The sequence below is a fragment of the Galeopterus variegatus genome, unplaced genomic scaffold (genome assembly GCF_000696425.1).
Source record: "Galeopterus variegatus unplaced genomic scaffold, G_variegatus-3.0.2 Scaffold2945, whole genome shotgun sequence".
NCBI lineage: Eukaryota > Metazoa > Chordata > Mammalia > Dermoptera > Cynocephalidae > Galeopterus > Galeopterus variegatus.
Window position 1 is genome coordinate 178,460 of NW_007729056.1, and position 12,687 is coordinate 191,146.

The 12,687-nt window shown below is 37.9% G+C and overlaps 1 protein-coding gene across 2 annotated transcripts in view; it reads right to left on the reverse strand.

The window, feature by feature from the left end:
* Positions 1–12,227, reverse strand: part of MAP3K7 (mitogen-activated protein kinase kinase kinase 7) — a 72,639-nt gene extending 60,412 nt beyond the window's left edge. Inside the window, exon 1 of one of the 2 annotated variants that reach the window (XM_008583505.1) lies at positions 11,928–12,227. In XM_008583505.1, the coding sequence (XP_008581727.1) occupies positions 11,928–12,047 (120 nt within the window). In that variant the 5' untranslated portion in view covers positions 12,048–12,227. The remainder of the gene's footprint in view (positions 1–11,927) is intronic. The other variant, XM_008583504.1, reaches the window with a different exon arrangement.
* Between the last annotated feature and the right edge of the window lie 460 nt (positions 12,228–12,687).

The window sequence follows — 12,687 nt, forward strand, 5'->3', positions numbered from 1 at the left end:
AAATAAATTCACACACATACACACAACACACAAAATCGGGGGGGGGGGGAAGAAGACTTAACAACTACAACTCCTTGAAGTTGATACAACAAGCAAACAGAAAGGACACTGTTGGGTGCGAGGGGGGAGAGGGAGGAGGGAGGGGGGTTTTGGTTATGGGCCACAATAATCAACCTCATTGTATATCGACAAAATAAAATTTAAAAAAAAAAGAAATAATAATTGCTGTGAATTCAAAGGAATGAGGTTTTAAGCACAGACTCAATGCTTAAAAATTATATTTCTGTGTACCAAAAAATGACTTCCCATATTTTCAAATGGCATAAATGTAGAGATATTAGGGGTGAAAAGAAAATATATACACTTGACCCTCATCTTCATAGGATGAAAGTGAGATAGAGAAGAAATTGAAGACTAAGTAATAGTACTTACACGTTTTACAAGCTGAAGACAGCCAAAGGTAAGAGTTCATGATGGAGGCTAAAGAACCCCCACCCTCTTCCCAGGACAGGCTTAGGGATTCAAGGACAGAAAGGCCTTATATCCCCCACTTTTCACTTAGGTGCCCAGGAGCAGGTAGCCTCACAAAATGTGCTTTGCAAAAATGGGAAGCTACAAAGGAGTAAGAATAGTGGCAAGGGAGATAGACAAAAGGAGGCCCTACCCCCACGCTCCCTCAGTCCCAGCAGAACATGGAAGTGATACAGAAAAACTCTTGCCAAGAAAGAAGCAAGGAACTAAAAATTAAAGTCTTCTGACTACACTTGTAGGGCAGAGTGTTGAGACCTATATCAGAGGCTGTGGGATGGTAGACAGCTCAACTACAGGTGGCTTAATGCGGAGTACAGCTAAGTTTCAGAGAATCAATGAAATCCAAGAGGAAGGCCTAGTCAGCAAGCAGGGAGAAATGGATAAGGTCTCTTGCCTTCACGGAGTGGAAGTGAGGATTTGCCAAGAGAATGATGAACTTCATTTGTTTATTCCTTAAACCAACATCCAGCTACTGAGAAATACAGAAGTAAACAAAACAAAGGTCCTGATCTACGTGGAATGTACTTTCTAGTGTGTGTGAAAGGAGGAGGAAAGGAGAAAAGACATGTGACACACAGACATAAAGATGAATAAGAAAAATATCAGATAGTAAAAAGATGCCATTTAGAGAACAAAAAAAAAAGGATGCTATGACAAACAGACTGGTGGCAGCTTCAGGCTGGGTAGTATGGGAAGGCCAGCTGAGGAGGTTACTAATTTGTATTTGGATGACACAGGGAATCAACCATAGATCAGGGAGAAGAAACAACTAATGTAAAGGCCCTAAGGGAAAAGAAAACAACATTCCCTTATTTGACAATATTTGAACCCCATCTATGGGCTAGGTGGTATTCTAGGCACTGAAGATACAGCAGTAAACACACCAAACCAGATCCTTGCTCTCATTATTTATATTCTCATGGAGAGAGACAATAAAGAGGAAGCAAGATATATAAGAAAAATATATCTTAGAAAATGATAAGTGTGCTAAGAAGAAAAGAAGCATTAATTGTGTGTATTTTAGACAGGATAGTCAGGCAAGGTCTTACTGAGAAAGGTGACATTTTAGTGATGTCCTGGAGAAATAGTTGGAGTGTTGGGTGTGGCTGGTACATAGTGGGAGAAGGGAAGAGTGATACAAGATGAGGCTGGAGGTATAGGCAGAGGCTGGATCCTGAATGGCTCTATGCACCATGAAAAGGAGTTTAGATTTCAGTCTAAGTGAAATGGGAAGCAAATGGAGAAATTTAAGGAAGAAAAGATGTGATGTAACTTACATTAAAAAATCATTCTAACTCTTATGTGAAGAATGGACTGTAGAATATATAAATAGATATTATTTTTATATAATCTAGTCTAGATTATATGTATATTCTATTTTTTATATATATATATATTCTAGATATAATAATCTAGAATATATAACATCTAGAATATATAGAGAGATCCATCAGGAGGCTATTAGAACAGCCTAAGCAAGAGATAATAGCTAGGAGGACAAGGTTAACGGTAGTGCAGAAAACTGCAGATCTGGGATATGTTTTAGAGGTAGAGTCAATAGGGCTTGCTGATGGTCTGCATGTAGGCAGGACAGGTGGAAAGGTAGAGATGAATCGAGGACAATGTCTAGAATGGGCAAATTTACTGAAGGTCAAGAATGAATCAAGCAGATTTTTTATAAATAACTCAGTTTGGTTTTAGTCATATGAAGTTTAAGACGCCTATTAGATATTCAAGTGGAGACATCAAGTAAGAAGGTGGAAACATGAGTCAGGGGGTCTATGATAAAGTCAGGCAAAGAGATGCAAACTTGGGAGGGATCAACACATGGTTAGTATTTCTACTCAATTGGATGAGAACACCAAAAAACAATATGTAAATATTGGGGTCCAAGAACTGAGCATTGAAGCATTTCAACAATTAGAACACAAAAGGCTGGACAGTTAGCTCAGTTATTTAGAGAGTGATGCTGATAACACCAAAGTCCAGAGTTTGATCCCTGTGGCAAGCCACAAAACCAAAATAAACAGACAAACAATCACTTAGAACACAACAGAGGAGAAAGAACCAGCAAAGACTAAGAAGGTACAGTCAATAAGGCAGCAGGCAAATCAGGAGTGTCACAGAAGACAAGAAAAAGAAATGTATCAAGAAGAAAGCAGGTATAAGAACAGTGAAAGCATTATACTAGTGGCTCTCAAAGTATAGTCTCGGTTCAGAAACATCAACATCATCTGGAAATTTGTAAGAAACATAAATTCTCTGGCTCCAACCCAGAATTACTGAGTCTCAGGGTAGGGCCCAGAAATCTGTGTTTTACCAAGCTCTCCCTCCAGGTTATTCTGATGTTCGGGAACTACTGCATTAGGCCAATACATTAACAACAGCATAATAATAAGACAAGATATTTCAGTGGAGCAGTCACATAGACCAGAGAGCTCTCCCCTGCTGCAGATATTATTTACGGAATCTTTCCCAGAGCACCCAGCTGCTATCTTGGGCAGGAAGAAGGGAATAGAAAAATTTATGAGGGAAGACTGAACTTTGAAATAACTGAATAAATCTTGAATTTTCTGAGTGAAAAATTACCTGAAAGAGGTAAGTTTTACATTGAAATTAATCAAGGTATCCTTGATGTAGCAAGATCAAATGTTTTTCTGTACTGAGTTGAAAAGAAGAAAGACATAAATAAGTTGCAATCAGTTACAGAAAAAGTTACTTTTCTGAACAACCTTCAAAAACAGGAAATATAAACATGAAGTTACATGCTTCACACAAAAAAAGAGTATATGTGTATATCAGGAAATATAAAACATGAAGTTACATGCTTCACACAAAAAAAGAGTATATGTGTATATCCGTAAGGACTGGGTAGAAGATAGAACAATTAGATGATATATAGCTGGAAAAGTTGTTTCATGCTATATTTTGCCTTCCCTCCTCCATTCTGGTTCTAGCTTTGTAAGCAAGTGTGAATGGGGTAACAGAAATTGCTATATAGGATGAAAAATCTTCCAATAAACTCCTTTCTTCATGAAATAACATTTTAAAGAGTGCAGTTTTATTATTTGTATAACAATAATGCAACCTTATATATGTTTAACAATATGTTACAACTTAGAAAGCACTCTTCTTACAAATGAGGAAGTTCAAGTCTCATAACCCTGTGAATATACAGGATTTTTAACTCCTTCCTTAGAGAAGAAAAAAACAAGGCTACAAGAAATGAAGTTATTTATTCAAGATCATAAAACTAGTAAGTCAGATTCAGTCTGCAGATATGTCTTGTGGTGCCAACAAAACAGAGGCCCAACAGATACACATAGCACTTGGTCCAGTGCTTTGTACAGAGGAAACATTAGAAAAGGCTACTTAGAAGTAGCAAGTATGATACAACTAACCATCAACTTTTCAAAAGATTATATTCAAATTAGGTTTTTAATTGTTTAGAAGGGGGTTTTAAATAGGCCTAACCTACTTTATGAAATAAGAGTAAAATTTGGGTTAGCAGGCTTGTGTATAAAGATTGCTGCCATCAGTCCCTTCTCTCCCTATCTGTGCCTGCCATTTTCCATTGAGAAGGGGAGTTTACTCCTTCATCCCTTAAATCAAGGCTGCCCAAGGACCACTTTAATCAGCAGTATAGAAGAAGCAATGTTTTGGGACTTCTAAAACCAGGGTTCAAAAGGCCTATCAGCTCCCATTTCCTTTTTCTTGTAACCCAGTCACCATGCCGTAAGAAGCCCAACTGATATGGAAAGGCCACATGAGGGACAACTGAGCATTTGGTTGAGAGTCTCAGTGAACTCCCAGGAGACACCAGCACCACTCTGCCAGGTATTAGTGAGCCATCTTATATGCTCTAGCCCAGCTGGCTGCAATATATATCAAGATGCACCTAAACACATCCATTCATTTTGAGCCAGCAATTCTGTTTCTGGAATTCATTCTAAACAATAATCAGACAGGTATGTAAACACTGTTCATGTTAGTCCAACATGTCAAATACTGATCCTATTATCTGTCCCTTACTTTCAGCATATTGCAGTTTACTTGATCTTCGTTATATAGATTTACAGATTATGTTATCTCATTTTAATTAAATCAGACCTCACATTTTGGAAAGGTTTTACTTAGAAAGTACTTATTGCAATGAGGCATAATCAAATGATAGTAAGGAACCATAACTTAAGTTTTGCTAGTTGCTATTTCATCTCCCATCGTTTTAAAATATCTGTTTTTGCATGTTTTCTAATACACATATTTTACACACACACGCAAAATTGTGAGTATACAAAACAGAAAGTGTTTTGTTTTACTACTGGAAAATAAATGATACAAAAAATGTAGAGACCACTGCCCTAACAGGACTCACTAATTAAGAAAGTCCACTACTGTCTACAGTTCAGCTCTCTCAGATTAACTATGGAAAACAGCACTCTGCTGATGTGGGAAAATATTACAAGTGTATGGATTTTAAAAAATATCATATATACTTAAAAAAAGTTTCAAATACAAGTAGCTTGGTAACAAATTTACTTATTATATTAAGAATATAAAATAGTGGAGAAGATCAGATATGGAAGTAACCAGCATGTGTGGACTATGAAGGCCAAGCCTAAAAACACATAAGGAGATTATGTACATTATTAGATGAGGAATAAATCAATGTTCCAAACTATAGAAAGCAACCTGATGTTTTTCTTGACATATGGTAGATCAGCAAAGAAGAGTAGCATAGAGGGCCACTCTTGAGACATACTGGCAACTGAGGTAAACAATGAAAAACCTAATATTCAAATTAGAACATACCAAAAGAAAGCCATTTTCTATTTACTACCAAATTTCTAATTCAAGTTCACAAATCAAATATGCTTTCTGGATTGTATTACCATCTGAATAATATAACAGTTTCTTTGACAATTTATCACTAACAATTATTTTGAATGATTGTTTTCGCTAAAGATAATTTTCATGAAGGTTGTAAAAAAGAGCAGATATCCAAATTACAAGTAATCTCCCCATCATACACATTCAACCAAAATGGTAAATAAATATTCCAAAAATTCTTTACAATCCCTCATTTATAAAAATAAAACAGAGGAATGCAAAGAGGACTTTGGTTTTAAAAGGAAAATCAATTTAGAAATATTTCCTTCTAAATTTATGTTTTCTAAATTAAAAAGTTTTCGGTTAATTCTCTTATGATATGCATTTCTCCCCCTATAACTTAGTCCTCTTGGTTTTGGGTCTAGAACTTTAGTCTTTCACAATAAAGCAGATTGAAATTTAATTTCTTAATAAAAAATATAACAATTATATGAGAGAGGGTATGTAGAATTTTTCTATTCAATTACTAATAAAAGTTATAAAAAACCAAATCAGAATTTGTTTCGTGTGTGTTTTTTAAAGAAAAAGATTCCTTTAAAAACTAATTTTTTTTTTTTCCGTTAAATTTTTATTTTGTCAATATACACTGTATATGATTATTATGGCCCATCACCGACACCTCCCTCCCTCCTCCCTCTCTCCCCTCCCCCCCAAGAATGTCCTTTCCGTTTGCTTGTTGTAACAACTTCATGAAAGTATAGTTGTTATATCTTCTTTACACTGTATATGATTATTATGGCCCATCACCGACACCTCCCTCCCTCCTCCCTCTCTCCCCTCCCCCCCAAGAATGTCCTTTCCGTTTGCTTGTTGTAACAACTTCATAAAAGTATAGTTGTTATATCTTCTTCCCCACCCCCGATTACTCCATTCCTTCATGCAAACCAGGTTTTAAAAAACACACAACCAAACACCTAAACTGAACAAAAAAATAGCTATGCCTTTGTGCTCTTAATTTACTATGAAATAATTCTTCTTAATTGTCCCCAATTCATGTTATTTTTAGTTCAGTGACTATAGCTGTCAGTTTGGTTTGGCCCTGTTCTATGGACCATGTGAATGGACCCCTAGCTATGCTGCCATCGCTCTGGCTAGAAATTTGGAACATGACAGAACAAGCACAACTTATATTTATTAGTTAGGACTTGGGGCCTCCAACTATTTCAGAACTTCAATATCTATTAATAAACTGTGGCAGAGTGGAACTGCCATCTGCTGACAAGACAGACTTGATAACATAAAAGTAAAGCTTTGATTATTCAAACTTTCTTCCCAATTTTTCATGCAGTCTTTTAAAGACTGCCATAAAACTTCTGACCCAAATAAATCTCTCGTTAAAATATATTATTTTTTGAGCCACACATGCACAATACAAAAAAAAATCTCTGTAGCTACCTCTTTTCTATAATAATCATTCCAGACTTCTACTGAAATCAATGATCACTAAGTTTCCCGTGGAAGAGTTTATTGATTATTTTGGATATCTATAATTAAATAGTGACTAACACATCTATGGATTCAGTTTATCCAGACCACTATAAACTAGGTTTTTCTATAATATCAGTTCCCCATATATTTATTTATTTATTTATTTATTTTTTTTGTCTTTTGTCTTTTTTTCCGTGTCCGGCAACGGATCGCAACCCTCAGTGTTGCCCCCGCACCGGACCAGGGACCGGCAACGGGATTGCAAACCTCGGCGTTGCTCCCGCACCTCGCTCAGCCAGTGAGCGGGAGCCGGTCTGTATGTGGGATCCGAACCCTCGGGCGGGAGCGCTGCCGCGCTTCCCAAGCGGTGCACTATCCAGTGCGCCACCGGGCCGGCCCTCCCCATATATTTATAATGTAAACCTACAAAATATACAAGAGTACTTCAAAAGGTTTGTGGAAAAATAATTAAAAGATAATTCAAATCTTTCCATGAACTTTCTGAAGACTCCTCCTATATCACTGCCACAGTTCTTTCTATATTTCCCCTTCCTAGTATATTTTAGCTTTTAAAACAAAACTTTTGTTTGTCTCTCTAATGAAGCTTAAGAACATATATAAATGCTATAGTGACAATGTGTCCAATACTGTAGCCTTGCTCATATGCTACAGCTGAGGTCAACATTGTGAGTCTCCTTTTTAAAAAGCAACCATTGTATATAGGGTCTTTTCAGCACTTTAGTACAGGCCCACAAAATACTTAGTTTACTCACAACACCTGGCCCTTTACAGTCTTTTACCCATGCTAAACAAAAGTACTTACTGAGTACAATGCAGTGTAATGGAACCAACATTGGAATAAAACCCAGAACTCCTTTCTAGTGTAAATGCTACCTTAGCCAAATCACTTAACTTATTTAAGCCCATTTAGCACATGTAATTTTAGAGAACCAGATGGGCATTTAATTCTCATGATTATGCTGTGATAATTTCATTTACTCATTCAACAAATAATGAGAGAGAGCCTTCTAGGAACTAGACATTGAGGTTACAAATGTAAATAAGGCACCTTATGCTTTGTAGAGGAGGATACACAGTTTTGGTTACTAGTAAGTGCCATGAAGGAATACACAGTTTTGGTTACTAGTAAGTGCCATGAAGGATACACAGTTTTGGTTACTAGTAAGTGCCATGTTATTTCATAGAAATAACAAAGATCTAGGCTGCTTAGGGAAAGCTGCTCTTAGGAAGTGACATTTGATGTGGTACTTAAACCAGTACCAGTCATGAGAAGGAGCCAGTCATGTGAAGTTCTGGGGGAAGAGCACTCTAGGCAGAACAACAACTATAAGTATAATTCATCTTAGTGACTTTCCCAATCCATGATGGTCACTTTATTCAAAACCTAGTTTAAAATCTGTCCCCACTCAATGGAGCCTTCTGTGATTAACTATACTTTCAAGTTACCGCTTACATACTCAATTTACACTACATTCACAGTTTTAAATGTGTGGTTCTGATATGTAATGAACTGTTCTGTGTTTATTCTGGTCTCATAGTGTCAAACATTTTTAAGTAGAGATTCCTAGGATTCCTCCATTCATCTTCCACAGTACCTTAGCAGTATTGTGCACAGAGGAGAATATTCTATTAAATGCTCAGGACCAACTACTATAAAAGAAGTCAGTATTTTGTTTCCCCATTCCTAGGATAAGATTTGGTTATAGCATACCTCAGAAAGAACTAAAGTGATGTTGTAAATCCAGTGGAAAGAGCAACTGACTCACTACTGAGAAATCTCAAATTCAATTCTCAGCTCTACCATTTACTTAAGCATGTCTTCCAGGAAATCAAACTCCATGGCCACTTGTCAATATCTGTAAAATGGGGATATCATTTGCCCTGTCTACCCAGGATTAGTTGGTCGCCAACTAAATTCCATGGGAAACCCTGATCACTGTCGTTAAAGAACTTCTAAGCTTACTGTGGAAACAGCATGAATACTGGAAACAATGATGTAATTTCATTTTAGAACTTGAAGAGACCTTAAAGAATCCTGTTCAATCCCTCACTTTACATGAGAAATCACAGGCCCAGAAACATGAGGTGACTTGCTCAAAGCTGCAGAAATATAGCACAGCATCTAAATTTTCAAAATAACAAGCCCAGTAAACTTTTTATGACACCACAGTCATTAGCACTTCTTGCAATCTCATCTCTATAACATTCTCTATACCCAGATCCAGAATAGTAAAAATTAAATGACTTAAAAAAAAAATTTCCTCAGTAGATTTCTGAGGCTGAAACCTTACATAATTTGACATGAGAATTAAATTTAAGAAGTGCCAACTGATATTACTGAGTCACTATATTAGATATATAAGAATTAAAATTAGCTGATACCCTGGAAATATGTACCTACTGATTACATATTTGGCCAGTGGTCAGAATTTTTTTTTTAAACAGTTTCTAATTATACTGATATAATGCTGATTAAATTATATTGTTATTTGAGAAATACAGAATATGATTTTAATTCAAAAAGCATTTACTTATGCTATATAAAATATTAAAAACAACGTAAAATAGTTTTTGTTTCTGGTCATCTTTCTCTGTTTTCTTATTCATGATTTAACCTAAAAGCAGAATCTAAATTAAGAAATAGTTATTGAGTGCCCACAGTACACCCTGGATTATATAACACTGTTTTAATGTGTTCACATGAAGAATATGACGGAAATTATGCAATGGCTTCAACATCCAAATCCAGTCTTCAATGTGAAAATAAAGTGGGTTCTAAAAAAAAGGAAAAAGAATAAAACGAAAAAAAACCCCTAAATGACCACCTAATATTAGAAACAAATTTTCATCTAAAAACAAAAATCTACTTACTCCCCAGGAATGTCCTCAACACACACACACACACACACACACACACACACACACACACACACACACACACCAACACACACACACACACACCAACACACACACACACACACCAACACACACACACACACACCAACACACACACACACACACCAACACACACACACACACACCAACACACACACACACACACCAACACACACACACACACACCAACACACACACACACACACCAACACACACACACACACACACACACACACACACACACAAACACACACACACACACACACACTGAAACATTATCTCAACTAAAAGAAAGGTCTTGGAAACAAAAACCTATCAGAAGTGAATTCGGTCTAAGGAGAGAGCACCAAAATAATAAATGTCTCCTTAGTAACTTGCACTCTTCCAAGCAAGGATGTAAAAAGCTTTAGAAAGTATTGTGCAAAAACTAAGGTTGTAAGAATCAAGTGAAGTAAGTCTGTGAAAGCATGTGGCAGACCATGAAGTACAAGTTATTATTAAAAAACAATTTGTAGTCTGCAAGCATAGCAGTTCACCACAGAGTACACGTAAATGCTTATTTAAAAACTGCAATTCTTGTATACTGACTCACTGAATTTTTCTTCTTAAAAAAGAATCTTAGCCATGAAAGCTGGATCAAGTATCCACTTCTGAAAAAAGGAATTTATCATAGTCTCAACAGGAAAAAAAACAAAAACAAAAAAACCCACACCAAAAAAATTTCCCCCTCTTTTCAAAATACAGGTCTTCTTTTAGCCATGCGACCTTAAAGCAGGTCACTGTTCCTCTCTACAACTAAGTTTCCTAATAATGCGTCAGGCACTGTGTTGGGTGTTTTGCATATTGTATAATAGAATCTGTTACACAGATAAAATGAAATAGAAATTATTATCCCTTGTTTACAGTTAAGAAAATTAAAGCTCAAAGGGGTTTGGAATCTTGCCCCAAATCACACAGCTATTAAGTGGTATATCTGCTATACTGCACCTTCCTCCGAGTCCAAAGACCTTGCTTTTACCACCATACTACCTTATAAAATGAGGATGCTGTCAATGATCTCTGAAGTTACTTTATGCGATGAAAAACATGATGCAGTAAACCATTATTCTTCCAAAACATGTACAGCAAAAAAATGTATTTGCTGAATTGTAATTACCTCACTACTTTTAACTTACTGCTACACAAAAGTAATTTTAGATTTTTAAAGTAGAGATAACTCTTCGACAGCCTGTAATATTTCACTAGGACACACAGGGTTCTTTATAGTATATGTAAATGAAAAGTGTTTAATAAATTTTTTAAATGACGTAAAAATTAGTAACTGATAGATACTATTTTAAGCCAAAGTTTAAAGACGTTTTAAAGTGTGTCTTTAAAATATATATATACAATGTTTACTTTTCTAAATTTTATGGTCCTTGGAACAAATCTACTAAAGACACATTGAAATATCTTGCTCTAAAAGGAATTAGTGCCGAATAAAGAATTTATTCGAGTTTCCTAACAGTGATTTCTGGTCTGGTGTTATATTCTGGTTGTCACAGAAATCGTTAGTTACCTCTTTAAAATATGCTACTTGAGACCTCTTTCATCACAGCCCAGTCTATGTTACTAAAGGTGAAATTCATCTATACTTGCCCAACTGAAGGCAAAACATTCAGTATTACGAGTACTGTTCTATGGTATCGAAGAAACAACCATTTGTTACTCGGGGAAACACTTTATTAGATTTGATGATGTATTAATTTACAAGCATTTAGTAAGCATCCCCTACATGCTAGGCACTCAGCTAAAAGTCGACAATCCTTGCCCTTAGGAACACGTCTAGCGATTTGAAATCCCAAAACGGCCACAGTCTTTGCCAAATTTACCACTTACAGACATGAGAACTGGTGGACTGCACCATCCCACCAGTTCATTCTCCAGTTTGAGGTGACCCAAATCCAGGCACCGGAGTATCAAATCCAAACTCAAGAGCGCCTAAATGAGGGAAAAAGCTACTCCGGAGCAGTTGAGCTCGGAGACCCTCCCCCCGCCCCCAATCCCGTCTCTGAAGGAGTGTGGGGACTCCCAGGTGGACCCCGCAGGGCCCAGCGAATTACAGGGGTCAGGGAAGCGCCTTCAGAGCCGGGACCCGCGTCTCAGTGCCAGGCCTCGCTCACCTCTTCCACCTCGATCTCCTTATAGTCGATCTCTTCAAAATTGAGGACCTGGGATGGGGCTTCGATCATCTCACCGGCCGAAGACGAGGAGGAGGAGGAGGCTGCGGAGGCTGTAGACATGATCTCTCGCGGCGCCCGGGGGGCCCGGGGACGGTGCCGCCCGGACAAACCGGGTGAGACCCGCGCCCACCCGCCTCCGGACCGACCCTCAGCCTGGAGCCGTGCAGCCCTACCACCAGGCGATCCGTGGCGGGGCTTGGGGCAGCGGCCCCAGCCGTGCCCCGGCTCTGGCTCCGCGGCGCTTTTCGCTGCCGGACCCTGCCACCACACTTCCGGTTCCGGTCTGAAATCGGAAATTGGAGGAGGCCCGTAAGCTCGACGGAGGGGAGGGGAGAATTTTGTGACTTGAAAAGAGACAGGGGGTGGGGTGGAGGAGGGTGAGAAGCTAGCTTGGATCTGTTGAACACATTTCGCGAGATCTTTGTTAAAGGTCCTCAGCAACCGGATGATAGCGCGAGAGCTGACGCGCTGACGTAATTAAAGTGCGCGAACGGAAGTGGCGCGGGGCACGACGGAAAATTCCTGCAGTTGGTCCTTTAGGAACCCGCGGGAAAGATAAAAGCTAGAGTTTTGTCTTTCCTTCGTGAAGTATGTTATCGTCACACTTCCCCTTCTCTGAGCGACCTGCCGCTGGGCGGCCTAGTGTTGGGCTGTGTTTTTGGTTTTTCTTTTTTTTTTTTTTTTTTTTTTTTTTTTTTTT